Source organism: Doryrhamphus excisus, chromosome 1, assembly GCF_030265055.1.
Source record: "Doryrhamphus excisus isolate RoL2022-K1 chromosome 1, RoL_Dexc_1.0, whole genome shotgun sequence".
Classification (NCBI taxonomy): domain Eukaryota; kingdom Metazoa; phylum Chordata; class Actinopteri; order Syngnathiformes; family Syngnathidae; genus Doryrhamphus; species Doryrhamphus excisus.
Window position 1 is genome coordinate 30,753,046 of NC_080466.1, and position 26,975 is coordinate 30,780,020.

The 26,975-nt window shown below is 39.6% G+C and overlaps 1 protein-coding gene across 1 annotated transcript; it reads right to left on the reverse strand.

Annotated features, from left to right (window-relative positions):
* Positions 1–26,274, reverse strand: ptchd4 (patched domain containing 4). Its single transcript, XM_058088445.1, has 3 exons — positions 25,370–26,274; positions 22,051–22,546; positions 1–5,388 (listed from the first exon to the last, which is right to left on the reverse strand). The coding sequence occupies exons 1-3, from the start codon at positions 25,916–25,918 to the stop codon at positions 3,713–3,715; spliced, it is 2,721 nt and encodes a 906-aa protein (XP_057944428.1). The 5' UTR covers positions 25,919–26,274; the 3' UTR covers positions 1–3,712.
* Positions 26,275–26,975: the final 701 nt, after the last annotated feature.

Here is a 26,975-nt window from a genome sequence, read left to right on the forward strand (position 1 = left end):
AACGTTGGCCACTGTTTCCCATTTAAATGTGAATGAACAACAAACATTGACAGTGCACTGTGTAAGGAATAAGATCTAGTATACTGGTAACATTCCACTGTTTATTACTGCTCTACTTTTTCCCCTTTTTCATTCACTTATTATTATTATTTTTTTTTAAGAAAATCCAGTCAATAAAAATCTTTCTCTAGTATATATATTTTTCTTAGAAAATATACAAAAAAGTATTGTACAGTTATTTTACACATGAAACATCCTCCGGCTTTCGATTTGGATCATACATGATTCATGTTGTTGTTTACTTTGTGATGTTACAGAATATGCATCGAAACAACAAACATACGCCAAAAAAGAGATTTTTGCAAAAAAATATAAAAAACAAGTGCCATACATGCATACATACAATGCAGTGCCATGCAAACACAGTCAATTTGGGGAAGTCATTGATTTCAGATTTGCATTTCTTTCCTGTTGTTATTATTATTTTTTAAAACTAACATTTCATGCCTTCTTGCTATACATACATGGGGCGTTGCGCCGTTGCATGGCAAGGTTTGCCTCGTATTGACATAGGGGTCGGAGATCTGACAGTTAGAAATTGACTTGACTCGTCCGACTTCACGATATAGCGGCGCTGTCATTCGGAACTCCAGAACAAATAGTTGTTAAACTCGCACCTCGGCACATATTTCACACAATCTCATCCCTCGTGAGCGGCGTAATCCATCCTACCCGACGCACACACACACACACACTGACGCATGAGAATCATTCAGTTTGTCGGTTTCTTCATGACAAACCTGCAACAAAGTAATAACGTATAATAATATGTAATAATAATAATAAAAACCAAAATACAACTAATGCAATGGTCGCTTTTGTTCATTCGAGTAGAGATTATAGCGAGTTAGGGTTTTAGTGTTGGGATTAACTTTTCATTTCCAAAGTTAAGCCGAACCTTCTGGTGGTTAAAGTGAAATTAGACCTCGTAAAAAAAAAAAAAAGCTCTGAAAATGGAGAAGCGGCGATCAACATTGGCTGGATTCCCGGTCATGTAGGATAAAGTTTGTATCCTTGAACATCTGAAAGGATCTGCTCCTATGAAATGGACAGTGATAGTTAAATTTGACTCTGTCTTTTAATTCTTGTACTGAATATTTTTGTTTTTGTCCTTCATATAGTCTGTGAACAGTTTTAGTTATTTTAAGCACAAGTTTCAACCAAAAAGTGAATATTGCCAATACTGCAATACTACTACATTATCATAGTGATAAAACTTCACTGTTCAGACAGGTTTTCCGAATATATGATCCACATGTGAAATTTCCCTTTAATGTCAAAAATTGCTTTTTAAGCTAACATAAACATGTGCTTTATTTTGTCATTTCTAGTATTTCAGTAACCAGGAGGTTGTGGGTTTTGGATTTTTATCGTCAGTCTGTGAAAAATAAAAACCTCTAAACCGAGTTTTCGAATAAAGCATTGGATTTGAAAAAACGCATTCATTGGGATACTGCAATGACATCAGCCTCCTTCTGGTGGTCAAAGGCAACATCGCAGCACCAGCCGTCACTTTGTATGTTACTTGTCATCCAAAGAAGTTCCGTTCTGGCAGTAATGTATAAATGGTAGGTGCTGTTTGTTATTTTAAACTCGTATTTCTAGTACCTTTTGAGTGTTAAGTTGCTGTGCGATGAGTTTAATGTTTGTAAGATGACGTGAGTCAGACTGTTGTATTGAGTAACAACCTCCGGCAGTTTCCAGAGGGTTAACACGCTCGTTGTTAATTTTTTTCAGAGCTCATGATTGACAAAATGTAAATTGTACAAACACAATCAACAATCAACCTTCCTTATCTGGTTGTCTGAATGCTATCTGTTCTTTGATTCAATTCTAATGCAAGCAAATGTTTGTTTTAAATCAATGAAAGAGTACACTATAACATACCGTTTACCATTTAGAGTCACTTTTTGGGACTATTTTTGTGGTTAGAACATGGAAAAGTTGTTTACGACCTTCTAAATACTTCTAAATAAATTAAACATTTAAAGGCAACACAAATTTAGAGCCCTGTACACATTAAATAACACCCCTATAGTCACCTTTACACTCGTATTACCCAATAGTAGACATAAACAAAGAATAAAACATAATATAGACCCGCGGTTGGTTGACACCTAGTGACCGGTGTAGAATACTACATATCATCGCAATGTCTTTGAATGCGTCTTCTGAATGCCTTATATTTGAAATTGCTTAGAGTTATGTGGTATCTTATTCACAATTTTTATTTTTATGATGGCCCTAATCTTCCTTTGTAATATTTAATGTTTAATTTAATGTCATTTTTATTGGACTGCGCAAAAGACCCTCAGGCTGCACTTGGGACACCTCGCCTTAGTGATTTATAACCCGGTGCCGCTGCTGCAAACTAAATAATACATCCTTCAACAACTTCAGGGTTTGGTGTTGATTTTTTTTGTTGTTGCTATTTTTAAATGCAAATTAATGTGCGTAAATAAACATATCATACTTTTGTGTGAATGTCTGACATCCTGTTTCAGCCCAAGGCCTCAAAATGTGGGATTTTGAGGCCTTGTACACATGCGTTAAAGATTTTAATCAAATTAATCATGCTAAATTCCAAGACTGGATGAACTAAAAACTGTCAATACGGAGTTATTCCAACAAGTGAAAGAAAAACTGGAGGAAGTCGGTATCACGTGATGTTGGTGTTTACGTTTTACTGGGCATGCCCCATTGATTATAGTGGCGCATATAGACACGAGATTGGAATATTCCTTTCCATGGATACCATTGTTTTCGGAAAAGTCATTCGGAAAGATTCCATTCGAAAAGAAGAAAAACTGTTGGTGTTTACGTTTTACTGGGCATGCCCCATTGACTATTCTGGTTGATTATAGCGGCGCATGTAGACACGAGATTGGAATATTCCTTTCCATGGATACCATTGTTTTCGGAAAAGTCATTCGGAAAGATTCCATTCGGAAAGAAGAAAAACTGTTGGTGTTTACGTTTTACTGGGCATGCCCCATTGACTATTCTGGTTGATTATAGCAGCGCATGTAGACATGAGATTGGAATATTCCTTTCCATGGATACCACTGTTTTCGGAAAAGTCATTCGGAAAGAAGACAAACTGTTGGTGTTTACGTTTTACTGGGCATGCCCCATTGACTATTCTGGTTGATTATAGCGGCGCATGTAAGCACGAGATTGGAATATTCCTTTCCATGGATACCATTGTTTTCGGAAAGACCCCTCATGTATACGTGGCTACTGTTTCTGTTGATGGAAAGCAGACAAGTCATCGGTCGGCATTACACAATTCCACGCACGACGAGTCCAGTTTCATTGGTAGCTTCTTCCATTTTCACTAACCTACGTGGGCTTTCTTGGCTTAATAAGACTGCTTTGCTCCTCACGCTAGTGGAGATAAGGGCTGCTGGAGATACTAATATTTTTTAATAGCGCAAGCTACTGTACTGTTCTGGTAAGCTAGTTTCACGTATGCGTAGTAGCTGAACCAACCACTCCGTCAAGACTGATTGGCTGAATGGGCTGGACTCTAATCCGGACTGCTTAGCTGCTATTGGCTAGGAGCGGACCAGGGTTCACCAACCCGGAACCTTGTCTTACCGTCGTTACATCACATCCGATTAACATCCGATTAACATCCGATTAACCCAACTCAGACATTAGTCACATGATCAGGATTCTCTCTGACTTCAATGCATTCTATCTCTTCCCGTTCCCGTTCTCTCTCCCGTTCCCGTTCCCTCTCCCGCTCTTTCCGCTTGGCTCGCTTCTTTTTCTTGTGTCTTTTCTTAGACGGCGGGAAGAAAGTGAGGAAGACCGGGAGTATGACAAAGCAATGGAGGACGGTGCATCCGGCGGTGAGTAGCGAGCACTTGAACAGTGTGTAGGTCAGATTGGAAGGCACGAACACTAAAGGTATGATCCCAATCACAAAGCAAGATGTGTTCTGCAAAATGGCCGCCCCGTGCTCCTCGAGCGCCAGCTTGATGCACTGCGTCCTCGTGTGCTCGGTGGCGAGCACAAACGTGTACAGATGCGGCGCACAGTGATCCATGGCGAAGTTCAGGGTATAAATAAGGCACAGGATTGAGATGCTGTCCATGCCAACATTCCAAAGAGTCATCAAACCTAACACGCCCAATTCCACTGACGTCACGGTGAGGATGAGCCAGAAGTTCCCTAAGGGGTTGATAACGAGGAAGAGCGTCAGGATAAGGATGGTGAGGACGCTGAAGCCTGAGGTCAGAATCGGAGAAATGACCGAAGAACTGTAGCGGTCCATGAACACAAACGTCGGATTGAAGGCAATGAATTTGATGCTGTTGATCAACATCAACGGACGAAGTTTCTCCAGAAGCTCCACCACCTCCTCGCGTTTTTTTTCCGTGATCCGTGCCACCAAGTACATACGCGAGGCGATAATATCATACTCGCTGGTGTCACGGTTTTTGGAGAATATGATATCCTCTGTGAAGTGCCGGTACTCGAGGCTCTGCAGGAAGGAACCTTTGAGAATTCCGATGAAGTCGCTCTTGGTGGAGGCGCTCACATTGACCACGCGTAGATAATGGAAGAAGTTATCCATCCAGGAGATCTTGTTGAAGCCGTGACTCAGCATCTTGAGGTGGTCCTGCACCGTTGAGTTCCAATACTCGATGGGTTCGTAAATGTAAAAACCGATCACCGGACTGTAGTTGCTGAAGTACTTTTGCTGAGTTAGCGCGTAGGAGACACTCGGGGAATTACTCGCCAGGAGGTTGACAATATTTGAACCGTCGCTGATTTGTAAACATCCCATAAATGAGAACGAAGCGTAGATGAGATAGAGAATAACCACAAAGGGTTTGACGTAGGTGTTGGTAATCCACTCTGTGTAATGTTCACGCAGGAAGTGCTGGATGAAATGGTTCTGGTACGGGACGCTGTCGTGATGCGTCGAAAGATCGTGACCGTCGCTCATCATTGTTTTAAACCACGTCGGTTGCCGGTCCAAGTACTCCACCGAAGGGATTTTACAGCAGAAAACACTATGGTAGCGGTTCTGCTCCAGCTGTCCGGCAAACACCAAGCAGGAACCGTAGAAGGAGAAAACGTAGAAGTAGTTGACCAAGATGGCGACGCACATGCTCTGGCAGAAAATCTTCACCGATTCGATGTTGGTGAAAGGGCTCGCGCCCATGCCGAATGTGATGATGTAGAGCGAGCTGGTCATCGTGTAGCACACCATCACGTCTGCGAACGCGTCAGCCACCCTCTCCTTGAAAGGCAGATTTTCCCTCGTTCTCCTCCATCCTGCCAGAAGCTCGAACACGCCTTTGGTTCCGTGGCCTGCAGAACGTAAAAGACATGAAACGGTAAATCGTTTTGGACACACGCCTGGTCTGGGGCGTACCTTGAGTTTTCCCCCAAGCCACCTATTGATTACTCTACTACCGATTCTGTCATTGAACATTCTACTGTTATGGCTCGGGAGGTCGAGTTTTTTAGTCATTTCTCCTGCATTTCCGATTCCAAACATTTTAACGTCAAAATGTCCTGACATCGATCAGGACTTTTCTAAAAATTCCCAAATTTTCCATAATTCAACTTTTTCTGTGATTTATCCCATATTCTACCATCGCTCCTTATAGTAATGGTAATGGTTTTATTTCATTTGAACATGCATCAGATTACAATTGAATGCATCACATAATCAGTTCCCAGTTCCACATGTCCAAAAGGAGTAGGAAGAAGCAAAGCTTATTAAATCCTACCCCTCCATCTGGTACTTTTACAATCAGTAACTGTTACATTTGTTCACTTCCTGCTTTCCTAATATAGTTTAATATAGTCAATACAGTGATATATATAGCACATCATGACTGGTTCAAGACTCTTCATCCTTGTATTTAGCAAACATCAACTGCTTGTATTGTTTCTTGAATTGGATCATCGAATGTAAACATGCTAATGCTAATGATGCGTTCATTAATGCTACATTTTCAGTTGTCTTGCTGATGGGTTTTGGATCAGAACCCAAGTTGGTTTCAGGTTCTCCTTTGGGATTCTTTTTTGGTAGACTTAAAACCCCCGTCCATCACACTACCACCACCATATTTTACTGTTGGTGTGAGATGTAATGGTAATGGTTTTATTTCATTTGAACATGCATCAGATTACAATTGAATGCATCCCATAATCAGTTCCCAGTTCCACATGTCCAAAAGGAGCAAATAAATGACATTACATTTGACTATTTTCACGATTACATTGTCGCAATTAAAACGGTTAAATCCATCACTTTGCAACCCCCCCCCAAACATTTGTAGCTGGTGGTTAAAAATCCTAAATAGCACGTACACATAAAAAAAAACAGTGAGGAAGGAGAAAAAGATTTTTCCAGTAAAGAGATGAAGCTGAAGCAAAATGAGCAGAGGAGTAGCGTAGATGCCTGGAAGCGTTGCTGCGGCTCAATGCTAATCAGCTTTGCAGCTCTCACAGAAATTCTGTGAATGTATGAATGCTGAATGATGTACGAACCAGAATAGAAAAAAAAGACTACTGTGGGGGGGGGGCAGGGAGAAGTTAGCTAAGGTGATAGCAATTACTGTATACGAGCTGTACCTTCTAATAACACATACAGTCCTGATTTCTTATTTGTTAGCATGTTTGTCACACTTGAATGTTTCAGATCATCAAATACATTTAGATATTAGTCAATGAACGCAACTGAAGTTTTTATGATGATAATAATAAAAAAAAACTATTAAAACATAACTTAACTGAGACCTCTCAGTCCATAAAAAGTTATAAAGCCATTTCTAAAGCTTTAGGACTCCAGCAAACCGCTGTGAGAGCCATTATCCACAAAGGGCATGGTGAACCTTCCCAGGAGTGGGAACCAAGAGGTCACAAAAGACCCCACAACAACATCCAAAGAACCGCAGGCCTCAGTTAAGGTCAGTGGTCATGACTCCACCATAAGAAAGACACTGGCCAAAAATTAAAATTAATAAAAAAAACCTTCAACTATATTAGGAAAGCAGGAAGTGAACAAATGTAACAGTTACTGATTGTAAAAGTACCAGATGGAGGGGTAGGATTTAATAAGCTTTGCTTCTTCCTACTCCTTTTGGACATGTGGAACTGGGAACTGATTATGGGATGCATTCAATTGTAATCTGATGCATGTTCAAATGAAATAAAACCATTACCATTACATCTCACACCAACAGTAAAATATGGTGGTGGTAGTGTGATGGACGGGGGTTTCAAGTCTACCGAAAGAAACTGAAGCTAACTTGGGTTCTGATCCAAAACCCATAAAGCAAGACAACTGAAAATGTATAGCATTAATGAACGCATCATTAGCATTAGCATGTTTACATTCAGAGACATATCTTGTGTGTTTATGTTGTTTTTTTCCTATGCTACCGAGTACACCCTAACTGAAGTTCTACCTCAAAATCGAAGTATCTGAATGTTTTTTTTTTTTAAGCTATTTGTCGGCACTGACTTAGTTGTTTCTTGTTTTCCGCATGATGATACATTGAGTAATAATGGCGGCATGGCGGCGAAACGGCCATCAGCCGTTACCCACTTCTGGTGGAAGGTAAAGGACAGCCTGTGCTGTCTGGCGGCCGCTGCAGCAGTTAGTCAGCAAGCAGGCGAGAGAAAGCGAGAGAAAAAGATGAGAGACTATAGCTCAGCATGAAAGCACGCACCGACATCGGCCATTGTATCTCAAGCCTGTCCCACTTGCAGGTTCGGGGGCTCAGTGGATTATAGGAGGGCACTTTGTCAACCGCTGTCCGGCAGGCTATTTTATCTTGCGACAAGGTGTGTGTGTATATGTGTGTGTGTTCAATAATACCACCGTCTGATCACGCCACTCTAATAATGGAAGCCTTGGCTGCGTTTGCCCTCTCGTTCTCCCTTGGCCCACTCCAAAATGCCACTGAGTCATTAAAGTAAATCACTTCACTGGAACCCGTGTGGCCCAAAAACACATCCATCACGTGGCGCCCCCCCGCCCCCTTCCTCCTTCCCATACGCTATACATTGTTCTAATCAGGATGACAGTGGGAATGACAGAGGGGACAATACCGCAAGGTTCCACTGCAGACCGGATCGAAACTCAATAAAAAAAAACACAGAAGGAATGTGAACATGCGGGAGGAAAAAATCGATCTTTAAATCGAAATCGATATTCGGGATACTTCCTGACTCTTCTGGACCGTTGTCACAATGAACCAGTCTTCAATTTTAATGTTTAACTCTTGATTGTATTACCAAACGGGCTGCACGGCGGTCGAGTGGTTAGCACGCAGAACTCACTGCTAGGAGACCCGAGTTCAATCCCACCCTCAGTTTGCATGTTCTCCCCGTGCATGCGTGGGTTTTTTATCCGGGTACTCCGGTTTCCTCCCACATTCCCAAAACATGCTAGGTTAATTTTATGTCTAGAGGGCTCTAATAATCTTTAAAAAAAACTATTCCAAAATTATAATTTTATCATGGCTACTACATTGGTTGAGAGGAGTGTAAAGTTGACTATAGGGGTGTTATTTTATGTCTAGAGGGCTCTAATAATCTAAAAAAAAACCTATTCCAAAGTTATAATTTTATCATGGCTACTACATTGGTTGATGGGGTGTTATTTTATGTCTAGAGGGCTCTAATAATCTTTAAAAAAACGTTCCAAAATTATAATTTTATCATGGCTACTACATTGGTTGATAGGAGTGTAAAGTTGACTATAGGGGTGTTATTTTATGTCTAGAGGGCTCTAATAACCTAAAAAACACCCCTATAGTCAACTTTACACTCCTATCACCTAACTGAGATAGATTAGAATTTTCGAATTGTTTATTTTAGATTATTAAAGCCCTCTATACATTAAATAGCACCCCTATAGTCAACTTTACACTCCTAATCACCTAATGTAGTAGCCATGACAAGTTTATAACCTTTGAATTTTTTTTTTAAGATTATTAGAGCCCTCTAGACATTAAATAACACCCCTACAGGCAGTAATGTCTTATACAGTGTTTGTATTTCCGTTCATTTAGACATTTTTATGTTTGAAAATACATACTTTAGTACAAAAAATACATACAATTTGATTAAGAATGCATATTTTTGATGAAAAAGAGTAAAAAAAATAAATAAACAGTAATAAAACCATGACAGTGCTTGTGTAGGATTCAATGGATTTGGTCATGGAGAATGAGATCGGGAGTTTGGTGCATTTACATGTCGATAACTTGCTTGTTGGATTCACAGGATTGTTATGATAAATTAGCTTAAATAGCCTTGTACTTCTTATAATCCGCCCTCCACTACCGGGGACTGTGTATTTGACTCTTAATGTGAATGTGAAGAAACATGGATGCTTTCACTTGAGTACACAGAAAAGTACACCAACGCACTAAAAACAGAACAACCAATCAAAAGCCTTTTTTTTAATCTACCCAAAAACCACAAAAAAATATTTCTGCCAATCACCGTCTTTAAAACCACAAGACTTCACAAGCAAATGTTGACACCGACATATTAAAAATAGCAACTAAGACGTTTGATTGGCAATGAATATTCCCCAGACTTTACAAATGCACCGCCTTGTCATTCCTAGATGCTATTTTCAGCCATCTTTAATCCTTCTGAGACCCCACTTCCTGCAGAATGTCCCATTAAAAATAGATTATCCTCAGTACACCTTTTTTTTTTTATTGACTTCCTCGGGTGAACGTGGATCACATCCTGATATGGAATGAAATGAGATGTTTAAATGTAGGAGGAAAATAAAATGACACGCTGCTTGTTCTTTAGGGCCGAGAACGACAAAACGTGTACGGCAAGTACACACGTCGTCATCGAAATTGTTGTAAACTCCGCCCGTGCAATTTTAACGCTTCGTTGTCTCGTGACACAACACATGATAAATAATGTTGATCCTGATTTCATATTAATACTCATATTTGTATGGGAGTCGGATTTAAAGCGAAAGTAAACAGGCCAAAAAAGGCCAATTCAGACCTGACACATTTATTTGTTGGATACGTAATTAGGAAATTGGAACTGCCTGAGGCCTCGCCTGGTTTTGGAGGTTAATAATTAGTATAATAACCATTCGACTACATTATTATCCTTGTTTTTTAGCAAATTTTGCAGAAAAACAACCCCTTCAGTATCGGCCATTTTAGACGATTTTGACTGATCCTTCAAGGCACATAGCTACATAAACATATATAAACATATAAAAATTAGGGTTGGGCGATATATCTATTTAAAAAAAAAAAAACATCAATAAGGTTGCTGTATATAGCAACCAATCAACCATGTTTACCAGTCTGTTGTCATGGGGAACGTGAAATGGAAGCGCTAACGGCGCTAACCCCATCATAAAAAAACAGAACAGTGTAACATTTTGGCATTGTTTAACATGAGAATACGACATTCTAACTACATTTATACGTCAGAAAAGTAGAAAAAGCATATAAGGTCCCCTTTATGTTCCCTTTAGGGCCCCTTTAATCCCCTTAATGTACATCTTATTACGTTTGTAGCTTGACACTCGGGAGCAGCTGTTAGCATCTGTTAGCATCCTTTCGCTAATGTCGAATGATCAAATATCCCCGCGGAAATTTGAAGGTGGAGAGGCTGCATAGCGGGAATAAACCGTGAAAAAGACAATATAAAGGTTGCTGTATATAGCAACCAATCAACCATCAATGTTTGCCGTCTAACAGTCTAACATTTTGGCATCGTTTAACATCGTTTCTAACTAAATTTATAAGTCAGAAATGTAGAAAAAGCACAAAAGGTCCCCTTAAAAAAAAAAAAACAGTACCATTGTTAATAGTGTTGAAATGACTTTGGCTCGCACCTCTGATTCTGAAGGCCCTGGGCAGATTATATTGATATGGCAACACAGAGAAGCTGATCTGATTGGACAAAAAAAACAAAGCAATGCAATAATAATAATAATAAACTGTCGGGAATAAATGAATACTATTTCATGAAACAAACGCTACAATTTAAGTTGTAAACGTAGGCCAGTGTGTTTTTTTGATAGCGTTCAGTGGCTTCGTCGACTGCACACCACTCCTCCATCCTGACCAAAGGAGTAATGTGAACATCAATATCGCCTGACATTGTGAGAAGCAGCCAGAAGTGTGTAAATCTTCCCACTTAAAAATGCACAATTCCGCATATACAAAAAGGTACTTTCACAGATTGCATCGATTTTCGGCACCACTCACTCCAGGATTTTACAATGACTGATGTCCTCCGTGTTGCAAGGAGCTGTGCCTGTGAATATTCACCATCAGCTTTGTTTGCATGGTCCTCCAAAGAGGTTTCTACCACATTTATTTGTGTACTGATAAGACGTAGTAGGTCAGATACTAAATATTTTAAAACGGACGCAATCCCAAAAGATGACCATGCTGCTAAATTGATAACACAGATCTCGGCTACAGTTGAGTTACTCTCACAATATTATCACACTGATACCCAGAAATACACTAGATATGAATACTGTTATAATAAATGTTTTTTTCATTTTTTCAACTTGCTGAAAATGCACTTTTCTGGTCAAGAAAACAGGGGAAACCTCACACACACTCACCAGGGGCCCCAGAAGCACCCAAAAACCGCATAAAATGCCAGAGTTTGAATTTGGTGATTTTTGAAAAAAAACGTAAGGGGTTAGTATGTCGTTTTTTTTTCTTCATTTTTTCAACTTGCTTCTAATGCACTTTTCTGGTCACAAAAACAGGGGAAACCTCACACACACTCACCAGGGGCCCCAGAAGCACCCAAAAACCGCATAAAATGCCAGAGTTTGAATTTGGTGATTTTTGAAAAAAAACGTAAGGGGTTAGTATGTCGTTTTTTTTTCATTTTTTCAACTTGGTTCTAATGCACTTTTCTGGTCACAAAAACAAGGGGGAACCTCACAAAACACTCACCAGGGGCCCCAGAAGCACCCAAAAAGCGCATAAAATGCCAGTGTGTGTGGGCGTTGATTTATGACAAAAAATGTAAGGGGTTAGTATGTCGGTTTTTTTTTCATTTTTTCAACTTGCTTCTAATGCACTTTTCTGGTCAAAAAAATGGGCAACCTCACCAGGGACCTCAGAAGCACCCAAAAAGCGCATAAATGCCAGTGTTTGTGATAGATTAATGTTCATTAAAGTTATCATATATTTGACTGTGAACACATTTAAATATTATATGTATGTGCTCTGTATCCTGCTGGCCTTCTGCTGAGTGTCAATGGAACAAGACGCTCAAGATTATGAAGAGGAAACAGAAAACATCTGACCACGGCGAGGGACGACAAAGTCCACCAATTGTTTTCTTGTCATACATTCTAAATGCAATCAACTGTTTTGCTTGTGTAAGCTTGATCACATCACATTGCAACTACCACTTCCCTGTCCTTTAGGGCTGCATTGTGGACTTTGTAACTTAGGGAACACCCCACCAAAATAAAAAGGGAGGTAACGGAGAGTGTACTCAGAGCGTTCTCCTCGTGAGTAAAATTGATAACTGTTGTCTTCTTTCTTCCGTTTCATTGTTTACAAATGTTGAAGGGCTTTGACCTGACAGTTTGAGGGCGTTGATTTTTGAACAAAAACGTAAGGGGTTAGTATGTCGTTTTTTTTCATTTTTTCAACTTAGTAAAAATGCACTTTTCTGGTCAAAAAAACACCAGAAACCTCACACACACTCACCAGGGGGCCCAGAGGCACCCAAAAAGCGCGTAAAACGCCAGTATTTCAGGGCGTGGATTTTTGAAAAAAAAACGTAAGGGTATGTCGTTTTTTTTTCATTTTTTCAACTTGCTGAAAATGCACTTTTCTGGTCAAAAAAACACCAGAAACCTCACACACACTCACCAGGGGGCCCAGAAGCATCCAAAAATGGCATAAAATGCCAGAGTTTGCATTTGGTCATTTTTACAAAAAACATAAGAAGTTAGTATGTCGTTTTTTTCATTTTTTCAACTTGCTGAAAATGCACTTTTCTGGTCAAAAAAACACCAGAAACCTCACACACACTCACCAGGGGGCCCAGAAGCACCCAAAAAGCGCATAAAACGCCGGTGTTTGAGGGCGTTGTTTTTTGAAAAAAAAACGTAAGGGGTTAGTATGTCGTTTTTTTTTTCATTTTTTCAACTTGCTGAAAATGCACTTTTCTGGTCAAAAAAACAGCGGAAACCTCACAAACACTCACCAGGGGCAACAGAAGCATCCAAAAATGGCATAAAATGCCAGAGTTTGAATTTGGTCATTTTTTACAAAAAACGTCAGGGGTTAGTATGTCGTTTCTTTTCATTTTTTCAACTTGCTGAAAATGCACTTTTCTGGTCAAAAAAACACCAGAAACCTCACACACACTCACCAGGAGGCCCAGAAGCACCCAAAAATGGCATAAAACGCCAGCGTTTGAGGGCGTTGATTTTTTAAAAAAACGTAAGGGGTTAGTATGTCGTTTTTTTCAGTTTTTCAACTTGCTGAAAATGCACTTTTCTGGTCAAAAAAATACCAGAAACCTCACACACACTCACCAGGAGGCCCAGAAGCACCCAAAAATGGCATAAAACGCCAGCGTTTGAGGGCGTTGATTTTTGAAAAAAACGTAAGGGGTTAGTATGTCGTTTTTTTCATTTTTTCAACTTGCTGAAAATGCACTTTTCTGGTCAAAAAAACAGCGGAAACCTCACAAACACTCACCAGGGGCCACAGAAGCATCCAAAAATGGCATAAAATGCCAGAGTTTGAATTTGGTCATTTTTTACAAAAAACGTGAGGGGTTAGTATGTGGTTTTTTTTCATTTTTTCAACTTGCTGAAAATGCACTTTTCTGGTCAAAAAAACACCAGAAACCTCACACACACTCACCAGGGGGCCCAGAAGCACCCAAAAAGCGCATAAAACGCCGGTGTTTGAGAGCGTTGTTTTTTGAAAAAAAACGTAAGTGGTTAGTATGTCGTTTTTTTTCATTTTTTTCAACTTGCTGAAAATGCACTTTTCTGGTCAAAAAAAACACCAGAAACCTCACACACACTCACCAGGGGGCCCAGAAGCACCCAAAAATGGCATAAAACGCCAGCGTTTGAGGGCGTTGATTTTTGAAAAAAACGTAAGGGGTTAGTATGTTGTTTTTTTTCATTTTTTCAACTTGCTGAAAATGCACTTTTCTGGTCAAAAAAACAGCGGAAACCTCACAAACACTCACCAGGGGCCACAGAAGCATCCAAAAATGGCATAAAATGCCAGAGTTTGAATTTGGTCATTTTTTACAAAAAACGTCAGGGGTTAGTATGTCGTTTTTTTCATTTTTTCAACTTGCTGAAAATGCACTTTTCTGGTCAAAAAAACACCAGAAACCTCACACACACTCACCAGGGGGCCCAGAAGCACCCAAAAAGCGCATAAAACGCCGGTGTTTGAGGGCGTTGTTTTTTGAAAAAAAACGTAAGTGGTTAGTATGTCGTTTTTTTTCATTTTTTTCAACTTGCTGAAAATGCACTTTTCTGGTCAAAAAAACACCAGAAACCTCACACACACTCACCAGGGGGCCCAGAAGCACCCAAAAATGGCATAAAACGCCAGCGTTTGAGGGCGTTGATTTTTGAAAAAAACGTAAGGGGTTAGTATGTCGTTTTTTTTCATTTTTTCAACTTGCTGAAAATGCACTTTTCTGGTCAAAAAAACACCAGAAACCTCACACACACTCACCAGGGGGCCCAGAAGCACCCAAAAATGGCATAAAACGCCAGCGTTTCAGGGCGTTGATTTTTGAAAAAAAACGTAAGGGGTTAGTATGTCGTTTTTTTTCATTTTTTCAACTTGCTGAAAATGCACTTTTCTGGTCAAAAAAACACCAGAAACCTCACACACACTCACCAGGGGGCCCAGAAGCATCCAAAAATGGCATAAAATGCCAGAGTTTGAATTTGGTCATTTTTTACAAAAAACGTCAGGGGTTAGTATGTTGTTTCTTTTCATTTTTTCAACTTGCTGAAAATGCACTTTTTTGGTCAAAAAAACACCAGAAACCTCACACACACTCACCAGGGGGCCCAGAAGCACCCAAAAAGCGCATAAAACGCCGGTGTTTGGGGGCGTTGATTTTTGAAAAAAAACGTAAGGGGTTAGTATGTCGTTTTTTTTCATTTTTTCAACTTGCTGAAAATGCACTTTTCTGGTCAAAAAAACAGAGGAAACCTCACAAACACTCACCAGGAGGCCCAGAAGCACCCAAAAATGGCATAAAACGCCAGCGTTTGAGGGCGTTGATTTTTGAAAAAAACGTAAGGGGTTAGTATGTCGTTTTTTTCATTTTTTCAACTTGCTGAAAATGCACTTTTCTGGTCAAAAAAACAGCGGAAACCTCACAAACACTCACCAGGGGCCACAGAAGCATCCAAAAATGGCATAAAATGCCAGAGTTTGAATTTGGTCATTTTTTACAAAAAACGTAAGGGGTTAGTATGTCGTTTTTTTTCATTTTTTCAACTTGCTGAAAATGCACTTTTCTGGTAAAAAAAAAACAGAGGAAACCTCACAAACACTCAACAGGGGCCACAGAAGCATCCAAAAATGGCATAAAATGCCAGAGTTTGAATTTGGTCATTTTTTACAAAAAACGTCAGGGGTTAGTATGTCGTTTCTTTTCATTTTTTCAACTTGCTGAAAATGCACTTTTCTGGTCAAAAAAACACCAGAAACCTCACACACACTCACCAGGGGGCCCAGAAGCCCCCCAAAATGGCATAAAACGCCAGCGTTTGAGGGCGTTGATTTTTGAAAAAAACGTAAGGGGTTAGTATGTCGTTTTTTTCATTTTTTCAACTTGCTGAAAATGCACTTTTCTGGTCAAAAATACACCAGAAACCTTACACACACTCACCAGGGGGCCCAGAAGCACCCAAAAATGGCATAAAACGCCAGCGTTTGAGGGCGTTGATTTTTGAAAAAAACGTAAGGGGTTAGTATGTCGTTTTTTTCATTTTTTCAACTTGCTGAAAATGCACTTTTCTGGTCAAAAAAACACCAGAAACCTCACACACACTCACCAGGGGGCCCAGAAGCACCCAAAAAGTGCATAAAACGCTGGTGTTTGAGGGCGTTGATTTTTAAAAAAAAAAACGTAAGGGGTTAGTATGTCGTTTTTTTTTCATTTTTTCAACTTGCTGAAAATGCACTTTTCTGGTCAAAAAAAAACAGCGGAAACCTCACAAACACTCACCAGGGGCCACAGAAGCATCCAAAAATGGCATAAAATGCCAGAGTTTGAATTTGGTCATTTTTTACAAAAAACGTAAGGGGTTAGTATGTCGTTTTTTTTCATTTTTTCAACTTGCTGAAAATGCACTTTTCTGGTCAAAAAAACACCAGAAACCTCACACACACTCACCAGGGGGCCCAGAAGCACCCAAAAAGCGCATAAAACGCCAGTGTTTGAGGGCGTTGATTTTTGAAAAAAAAACGTAAGGGGTTAGTATGTCGTTTTTTTTCAACTTGCTGAAAATGCACTTTTCTGGTCAAAAAAACCAGAAACCTCACACACACTCACCAGGGAGCCCAGAAGCACCCAAAAAGCACATAAAACGCCAGTGTTTGAGGGCGTTGATTTTACACAAAAAACGGAAGAGGTTAGTATGTCGTTTTTTTTTCATTTTTTCAACTTGCTGAAAATGCACTTTTCTGGTCAAAAAAACACCAGAAACCTCACACACACTCACCAGGGGCCACAGAAGCACCCAAAAAGTGCATAAAACGCCGGTGTTTGAGGGCGTTGATTTTTGAAAAAAAACGTAAGGGGTTCGTATGTCGTTTTTTTTCATTTTTTCAACTTGCTGAAAATGCACTTTTCTGGTCAAAAAAACACCAGAAACCTCACACACACTCACCAGGGGGCCCAGAGGCACCCAAAAAGCGCATAAAACGCCAGTATTTCAGGGCGTTGATTTTTGAAAAAAAAAAACGTAAGGGGTTAGTAAGTCGTTTTTTTTCATTTTTTTAACTTATGAAAATGCACTTTTCTGGTCAAAAAACCACCAGAAACCTCACACACACTCACCAGGGGGCCCAGAAGCACCCAAAAAGCGCATAAAACGCCAGTATTTCAGGGCGTTGATTTTTGAAAAAAAAACGTAAGGGGTTAGTATGTCATTTTTTTTCATTTTTTCAACTTGCTGAAAATGCACTTTTCTGGTCAAAAAAACACCAGAAACCTCACACACTCACCAGGGGGCCCAGAAGCACCCAAAAATGGCATAAAACGGCAGCGTTTGAGGGCGTTGATTTTTGAAAAAAAACGTAAGGGGTTAGTATGTCGTTTTTTTCATTTTTTCAACTTGCTGAAAATGCACTTTTCTGGTCAAAAAAACAGTGGAAACCTCACACACACACTCACCAGGGGGCCCAGAGGCACCCAAAAAGCGCGTAAAACGCCAGTATTTGAGCGTGTTGATTTTTGAAAAAAAAAGTCGTTTTTTTTCATTTTTTCAACTTGCTGAAAATGCACTTTTCTGGTCAAAAAAACACCAGAAACCTCACACACACTCACCAGGGGGCCCAGAAGCACCTAAAAAAGTGCATAAAACGCCAGTGTTTGAGGGCATTGATTTTTGAAAAAAAACGTAAGGGGTTAGTATGTCGTTTTTTTTCATCTTGCTGAAAATGCACTTTTCTGGTCAAAGAAACTGGGGAAACCTCTCACACACTCAACAGGGGCCCGAGAAGTACCCAAAAATGGCATAAAATGCCAGAGTTTGAATTTAGTGATTTTTGAAAAAAAACGTAAGGGGTTAGTATGTGGTTTTTTTTTTCATTTTTTCAACTTGCTTCTAATGCACTTTTCTGGTCAAAAAAAACATTGGAAACTTCACACACACTCACCAGGGGCCCCAGAAGCACCCAAAAAAGCGCATAAAGTGGTGTGTCTTCCTACCACCAAGATTCATATCATTTGTGCTGTTCGCATTAGGAGGTTATATAATGGAATCTGCAAGGCAAAGTACTTCAAGGAGTATACCATATATCAAGGGGTCATATTAATTGATGAGCAGGCTTAGTTTATGACTGGAACTCTCAATCCTGAATAACGACCCTGAGGCTGACATACGACTGTCACCAAACAGCCACTCACGGCAATAACATCCATGGATTGATCATCAGTCATCCAAACTGGGGGATAAAAACAGGCAGGAATTCCCACAAGGCTTTTCTCCACATCAGCAGAAATTGTCACAGAGTGTGACTGAATGACTCAGCGTCACCGTACACCGCATTGTATTGACGGGTGAGTCCTTGTCCTGATATTTTCATGGGGACGGGCAAGTATTAAGAACTCAAGTGATTCCCAAATGTAATTCTTATTTTGAATATTTCATTTAATAGTAGAATCTGGGTTGCACGGTGGTCGAGTGGTTAGCACGCAGACCTCACAGCTAGGAGACCAGGGTTCAATTCCACCCTCGGCCATTTCTGTGTGGAGTTTGCATGTTCTCCCTGTGAGCGCGTGAGTTTTCTCCGGGTACTCCGGTTTCCTCCCGCATTCCAAAAACATGCTAGGTTAATTAGCCACTCCAAATTGTCCATAGGTATGAATGTGAGTGTGAATGGTTGTTTGTCTATATGTGCCCTGTGATTGGCTGGCCACCAGTCCAGGGTGTACCCCGCCTCTCGTCCAAAGACAGCTGGGATAGGCTCCAGCAACCCGGTGACCCTAGTGAGGATAAGCGGTAGAAAATGAATAAATGAATTAATTAATGAATTTTAGAGCCCTCTCGACATGAAGTAACACCCCTATAGAGAACTTTATACTCATATTACCCAATATAGTAGACATAATAAGAGAAAATAAGATGTTTTTACGCTGCATGGCGGACGAGTGATTAGCTCGAGGGCCTCACAGCTAGGAGACCAGGGTTCAATTCCACCCTCGGGTATTTCTGTGTGGAGTCTGCATGTTCTCCCTGTGAAAACAGCTGGGATAGGCTCCAGCACCCCCACGACCCTCATGAGGATAAGCAGTAGAAAATGAATGAATGAATGAGTTAGGATCTGCCCATAAAAATGCCCATTTTTTAACCCTCCTGCTAGCTTGACATTGACATTCTTCTACAATTTCATATCAACATTTGCAATAAAGGTAACTCTTGTAATTCCATCCATCCAACCATGAATTTTCAATGCTGCGTATCCTCAATAAGTGGCAAGAGGAGGGGGTACTGTTGTATCTTCATGTTAAACAATGCCAAAGTTTCAGATAATGAGGTTTGCTCATTTAGAAGTGTGTGTGTGGGGAGCGGGGGGAATTATGGGTGGGGGATGGGGGGGTCCTCGAGTAAAAAAAAAAAAAAAAGTCGGTATCCGTTTCAGTTCTCAGTTGTGACATTGATGCAGTGATAGGAGTCTCAGTCAGGGCCTCCAGGGAGGAGGGTGGACATCTGCCGTCTCAGAGGTTCTGTCACATGAAATTACAGACTTAATCAAGCCCTCGCCATCTCTTTGCCCGTCTCCCTCTTCGTTTCCTCCTCTCACCTTTTACTTATTTATGTATCTTATTCTAACTCCCGTGTTTTTGTTCCCTAAACATCACATCGGATTTTTCATTTGGAATCGCTGCATCCCAGCATGCTTTGGCTTTGATTGGAAGAGGCGATCCAGGACACGGAACGACTGCATGCACACTCATAGTCGAGTCACAGAAATGACTGGGATGTAATCGGTCCTCGTAAGACACTTAACTCATTCAATCCCAGACATTTTTCAAAAGCAGTCGCTCTCATCTCATCCTCGGCCATTTTGGATGATTTTTACAGATTTTTAAGACACACAGAATATTGTGTCCTCAGGTTAGATTGATATATCGAATTTTCCTGTTCTTCAGTAATCATCAGTAGAACATAGGTAAGTTTCAGCAAATTATCAGTTCAACAAAAAAAAGAGAGAAAGAGGGTCAGGCAAAATGATCTGACACATTTGAAGGTTAAATAAAAGGCAACTTTTATTTGCCTTTTATTTAACCTTCAAATGTGTCAGATCATTTTGCCTGACACAACTAAAAAATTTTTTAGTTGGGAACTGATATTTTCCTGAAAAAACGTTGAAAAATGTTCTCTGTAGGCGGCATTATGAATTATCCTTACTGGCCTTTTTTGCAGTACATTTAGCAAGTGAAGATTGCTTTTATAGTTATTAAGTAAAAGGCAAATAAAGTAAAAGTAAAGTAAAATATGTACAATTTTGTTTCTTCTTTTGTTTTGTTTTTTCTACAGAGAACATTTTTCAACGTTTTTTCAGGAAAATATCAGTTCCCAACTAAAAATTTTTTTAGTTGTGTCAGGCAAAATGATCTGACACATTTGAAATAAAAGGCAAATAAAGTAAAATTATGAATTATTATAATTAATAATTATGAATTATCCTTACTGGCCTTTTTTGCAGTACATTTAGCGAGTGAAGATTGCTTTTATAGTTATTAAGTAAAAGGCAAATAAAGTAAAGAAACAAAATAGAAAACAAAAAGTAAGAAACAAAACAAGAAACAAAAGTAAAAGTGAAGTAAAATATGTACAATTTTGTTTCTTTACTTTATTTGCCTTTTACTTAATAACTATAAAAGCAATCTTCACTCGCTAAATGTACTGCAAAAAAGGCCAGTAAGGATAATTCATAATGCCGCCTACAGAGAACATTTTTCAATGTTTTTTCAGGAAAATATCAGTTCCCAACTAAAAAAAAATTTGTCTGGGTAAAGCTACATTTCAAGCATAATTTTCTTTCATCAGGAAAAAAAAAGTTTGTATCTGCCTTTTTCCGTTCTTAATTGATCAGCAGTAGAGCATAGGTACGTTTCAGGAAAACATCAGTTCCTGACTAATTCCTGAATTAATTCCCTAGTTCCTGGATTTTAACTTTTCCCGTTTAAATTTATCCCGCGTGCGTTCTTTCAGCGCATGCTCAAATATGACGTAACACGCAGCTCCAGACGGTCTTCGGTTTTAAAAATGGAGGCGAGCAATCGGCACTGGACTGCCAAGGAAAGTTTGTTTTTGATTCAAACTGAATTTCAAGGCTGGACGAAGGAAAAACTGGCAATACGGAGTTATTCCAACAAGTGAAAGAAAAATTGGAGGAAGTCGGTATCATGTGATGTTGGTGTTTACGCTTTACTGGGCATGCCCCATTGAGAATAGGTACGTTTCAGGAAAACATCAGTTCCTGACTAATTCCTGAATTAATTCCCTAATTCCTGAATTTGATCTTTTCCCGTTTAAATTTTTCCTGGGTGCATTCTTTCAGGAAAATATCAGTTCCCAACTAAAAAAAATTTTTTGTCTGGGAAAAGCTACATTTCAAGCATAATTTTCTTTCATCAGGAAAAAAAAAAGTTTGTTTCTGCCTTTTTCCGTTCTTAATTGATCAGCAATAGAGCATAGGTACGTTTCAGGAAAACATCAGTTCCTGACTAATTCCTGAATTAATTCCCTAGTTCCTGAATTTGATCTTTTCCTGTTTCAATTTATCCCGGGTGTGTTCTTTCAGCGCATGCTCAGATATGACGTAACACGCAGCTCCAGACGGTCTTCGGTTTTAAAAATGGAGGCGAGCAATCGGCACTGGACTGCTAAGGAAAGTTTGTTTTTGATTCAAACTAAATTCAAAGACTGGACGAAGGAAAAACTGGCAATACGGAGTTATTCCAACAAGGGAAAGAAAAACTGGAGGAAGTCCGTATCACGTGATGTTGGTGTTTACGTTTTACTGGGCATGCCCCATTGACTATTCTGGTTGATTATAGCGGCGCATGTAGACACGCGATTGGAATATTCCTTTCCATGGATACCATTGCTTTCGGAAAGGTCATTCGGAAAGAGAAAAACTCATGTAAACGTTGCTACTGATATTATTGGAAAATAGTACATTAAAAAACCTTTCATGGTGAGTACAGTTGGCACGCATGATAAAGAAAAACACTCACCCATGGCGAAGAATGGAATCCCCAGCAGCGTGGAATTGAACTTCCCATCTGATATGAAAAAGATCCCTGCGGCCGTCACGTTGGCAATGCAGATGGTCAGTACCCCCAGGAGGCCCAGGAAGGGTTTCCCCCTCAAACAGTCCCGCATGGAGCTGGAAATGGTGGCTGCCAGTAGCACCAACACCAGGCTAACCAACACCTCCCCTTTGGCTAGCACGCCGGTCTGATGAAAGTCCCGCCACAGGCTGAAGGAGGTGAGGGACTGGATGTGGAGTTGGTCGGGTCCGTGGGTAGCTTCGGCAGTCGAGAGTCGATTGACCAGGGCGCAGAATTCGTTCTCCCAGCGCTCTGCGATGGCATCCTGTACCGCTGGTCCATTGTTGCGGAGGTAGTACGTAATCTGGACGGCACGTGCGAACTTGACCTGCTGATCCCGGCTATTGGGCAGGAAGGACACGCCTCCCAACTGGTGGCCAATGAAGGACACCCGGCCATCCTGCAAGAGATATTTATCATTTATTATTTATTATTTATTTTAAGGTTATAAGGCATTTTTATTTTTATATCATTTTTATTTTATTTTTATTTATTTTATTTATTTTTTATTATTTTTATTATATTATATATATGTATATATTATAATATATTTTATTATATTATTATTATTATTATTATTTTAAGGTTTTAAGGCATTTGAAAGACGCATTTAAAGATCAACGTAACAGTTATTACCTCAGAGCAGGCAGAAAAAGTTTGACATTAAAAACAGATTTAAAGAGGTGGGTTTTTAGTTGTTTTAAGGCATTATTATTATTTTTATTATATTGTATTTATTATAATATATATATTATAATATATATGTATGTATTATAAATATTATATATTTTATTATATTATTATTTTTATTATTATTTTAAGGTTATAAGGCATTTAAAAGACGTATTCGAAGATCAACGTAATAGTTATTACCTCAGAACAGGCAGAAAAAGTTAGACATTAAAAACAGATTTAAAGAGGTGGGTTTTTAGTTGTTTTAAGGCATTATTATTATTTGTATTATATTGTATATATTATATATTATAATATATATATTATATTATATATTTTATTACATTATTATTATTATTTTATTTTTATTTTATTTATTTTAAGGTTTTAAGGCATTTGAAAGACGCATTTAAAGATCAACATAACAGTTATTACCTCAGAACAGGCACAATAATCCCTCTTAAAAGTCTTTACTAAAAAGATGAAACTCAACTCTGAACCCCCAACGCCACTTCCTGTCCGCCATTCACATACATTTATAGGAACACACACAAACACAAGTCTTATTTATTCTTATTATTTCTACCATATTGGGTAATGCGAGTGATATGGTGACTATAGGGTTGTTATATCACGTCTAGAGGGCTCTAATCATTTTAGTCTTCTTGTCAACTGTAATCCATGTTGATGAAGCCATGTTTGCCTGACATGGGAATGGAAAATACTCCAATGGCTACCAACACATAATCACATATGATTATTGCCGTATGTTCACGTCGTTGCTGTGACAATTCTGGCACTTGAGCAAGCAATCAGCGAGCTTTAATTAACCAAAAGACGGGCGGCGAGGCAAGATGGTTGCTTGTGGTGTGCGAGCGGGATGAAACCACAGACCAGCGCTTTCATTGTGGTTGCGTCATTGTGTTTCCTGATTATATTTACATTGAGCATGTCGGCAAAAGCTCTCTGTTGTTAGACAAAATGCTATACTTCATTTCTATTGTTTCACAGCAGACGGGGGTCAACTCTTTGGGCGACTATTGGGTCAAGAGAGAAAGGTTCGGTGGGGCCGATACATGCAGGCTAACTGAATTTATGATCATATTTCCCAGAGTATAAGTCGCATCAGTAGAAAAATGTGCCATGAAGAGGGGAAAAAAAAAAACACAAAAAAAGAAGATGAATCCAATTTTCATTGGCTGTTATTTCCACTCTAAAAATATAAACTAAAATTAGAAAAAAACAACAGAAATATGACAAAAATAAAGTCAAAATATTACATAGTTAATTGGTTAAAAGTTATAATCTAGCCTTAATTTTACAATAAGAGAAAAATAACATTAAAGTTGAAATATTAAAGAAATATTCTATTTTTAAATGAGGATAATTACAAAATATTTAGATAAAATTGTTGTATTCTCAAAAAGAAAAAAAGCAGCAATTTTACTAGAATAACATCAGAAACTGAATGTATGATCATATTTCCCAGAATACAAGTCGCATCAGTAGAAAAATGTGCCATGAAGAGGAAAAAAAAAACACAAAAAATAAGATAAATCCAGCCTGTGGCTTCATTTTCATTGGCTGTTTTTTCCACTCTAAAAATATAAACAAAAATTTGAAAAAAAACCCAGAAATATTATAAAAATGAAGTCAAAATATTACATGGAAAAAGTTATAATCTGGCCTTACTTTTACAATAAGAGGAAAAATAACATTAAAGTTTAAATATTAAAGAAATATGCTATTTTTAAATGAGTATAATTTCAAAATATTTAGATAAAATGGTTGTATTCTAAAAAGAAAACAGCAGCAATTTAACTAGAATAACATCATAATATTATGAGGAAAAATAACATTAGGTCCATAGGTATGAATGTGAGTGTGAATGGTTGTTCGTCTATATGTGCCCTGTGATTGGCTGGCCACCAGTCCAGGGTTTTCCCCCGCCTCTCGCCCAAAGACAGCTGGGATAGGCTCCAACACCTTGTGAGGAAAAAGCGGTAGAAAATGAATGAATTTATGCTTCTTCCTACTCCTTTTTGGACATGTGGAACTGGGAACTGATTATGTGATGCATTCAATTGTAATCGGATGCATGTTCAATTACCACGGTACCTATTGTAAATTCTTACGAGAAAAAAAAATTCCCATGCAAATAAATAATGTGTTGCAGCATCAAATGTATGACAACAAAAGCATCTGTTAGCTTTTAGCTGTAGCCATGTCATGCTGCATGTGTTGCCAGGAGATGGCAAGAGGGAACCACTGCATAAAAAAGGAGGATATCCCTATGTGTGTGTGTGTGTGTGTGTAGCTGAACACCTGCACTGGTACAATTTAGAAACCTGGAAATACTATTGCAGATGTCAGGGTTGCCATATCTGTTTAAAAAGAGCCCCCATTGAGGAAATACTGCATTCATTCAGAAATAATGGATAAGAATATTGTATTCTGCGCCATGGAGGGGGGTTCTATATGTATATATATATATATTTTTTTTTTTTGAGGGGGGGTGGTTAGGTTAGGTTAACGGCGGGCCTCAACTCACCTTTAAGGTGGTGTTGGGGTATCCGACGGGCACCTTGTGGAAAGTGCTGTTAGCCAGCACCGCCTGTCTGATGTCCTCGAAGACGGTGACGATATCATCCAGCCGGCATCGCTTGTCCCCGTGGCTGAGGACGCAGAGGTGGGCGAAGGTGTAGTTGAATCCTTTGTAGCCCACCCGCAAATCCAACACCTGCTTGTGAACTCGCAGCACCTGATCCGCCAACTCCAGGATGTTCCCGCCGGACTTGGCGAGCAGGATGAGCCTCCCGTATCTTCCCGGGGTGTGCAGGTCCGAGTAGAGCTTGTGTTTGGATTGGTCGATGTGGAACAAGCTGTTGGCTAGACTCCGTTCTATTTTAGCCAGGCTGTGAGTCGGGGCCACCAGTAACTCGAGGTCGGTCTCCGGTTTGAATCGGCTGAGCACCGTGGAGCCGAAGATGATGGTGAGGACGGCGGGCACGGTGAGGAAGAACACGGGGTGTCTGCTAACGAACAAGCCCAGCCAGTAGAAGGAAGCCTTGAGCCCTCTGTGGATCACTTGCCGCAGCATCCTCCACAAAAAAAAAAAAAATCCAGCTTGCAGATGCCCCCCCGTCTCCTTCCGATGTGAAGCACATGTGACATCAAGACTTACCCGAGGATTCGCACTCACACACACTCACACGCACACGCACACACACCTGGAAAAGACGGCACTGCAGCAAGACGCGCAGTGACTAATCCGTCCGGAAAGAATCCGTCTTGTCTCCTTTCGAGCCATTCCGTCCGCTCGGCTGCGGCGGCTGGACGACGACGGCGGCGGCGGTGGTGGTGGTGGCGACATGGCGTGCGCGTGCGTGCGTGCGCGTGCCTCCAGACATCTCACGCCAGCGGTGACGCCTGATTTATGGCGCTTAATTGTAAAGCGTGTGGATGCGGGGGGGGATGCCAGTCAGTGATGGTGGCAACAGGCAATACAGTCGTTTGTAAAAAAATATATAAATAAATAAAATAAAAATAAATAATAATTTCTCCTGGTATTCCGGTTTCCTCCCACATTCCAAAAACAAATCGTGAGGATAAGCGGTAGAAGATGAATGAATTAATTAATTAATTAATTAATCTCCAATATTTTTTGCACAAAACAAGAAAACATGCATATTTTTTGTGAAAATAAACATAGAAGAGAACCGAATACGGACTTTTCCACCAAACGATGCTACATGGGAGGTATATGTGAACGCCATCTGGGGGGTTGCTATAATATGCTGTGATGTATCTACCTTGCATTACAGTGCAAAGATATGGCGTATGATGAATTAAACAGTTAAAAAGAAGGTAAAAAAAAAAATAAATAAATAAAAATAATAAATAATAATTTCTCTGGGTATTCCGGTTTCCTCCCACATTCCAAAAACAAATCGTGAGGATAAGCGGTAGAAGATGAATTAATTAATTAATTAATCTCCAATATTTTTGCACAAAACAAGAAAACATGCATATTTTTTGTGAAAATAAACATAGAAGAGAACCGAATACGGACTTTTCCACCAAACGATGCTACATGGGAGGTATATGTGAACGCCATCCGGGGGTTGCGAAATATGCTGTGATGTATCAACCTTGCA

What these genes read in the sequence shown, in the direction of transcription:
- ptchd4 (XM_058088445.1), bottom strand. Translation starts at nt 25,918, where the DNA reads ATGCTGCGGCAAGTGATCCACAGAGGGCTCAAGGCTTCCTTCTACTGG. An exon ending in ACCCCAACACCACCTTAAAG is followed by an intron (nt 22,547 to 25,369) that starts GTGAGTTGAGGC and finishes TATCTCTTGCAG; the next exon opens with GATGGCCGGGTGTCCTTCAT. An exon ending in GATTCCATTCTTCGCCATGG is followed by an intron (nt 5,389 to 22,050) that starts GTGAGTGTTTTT and finishes TACGTTCTGCAG; the next exon opens with GCCACGGAACCAAAGGCGTG.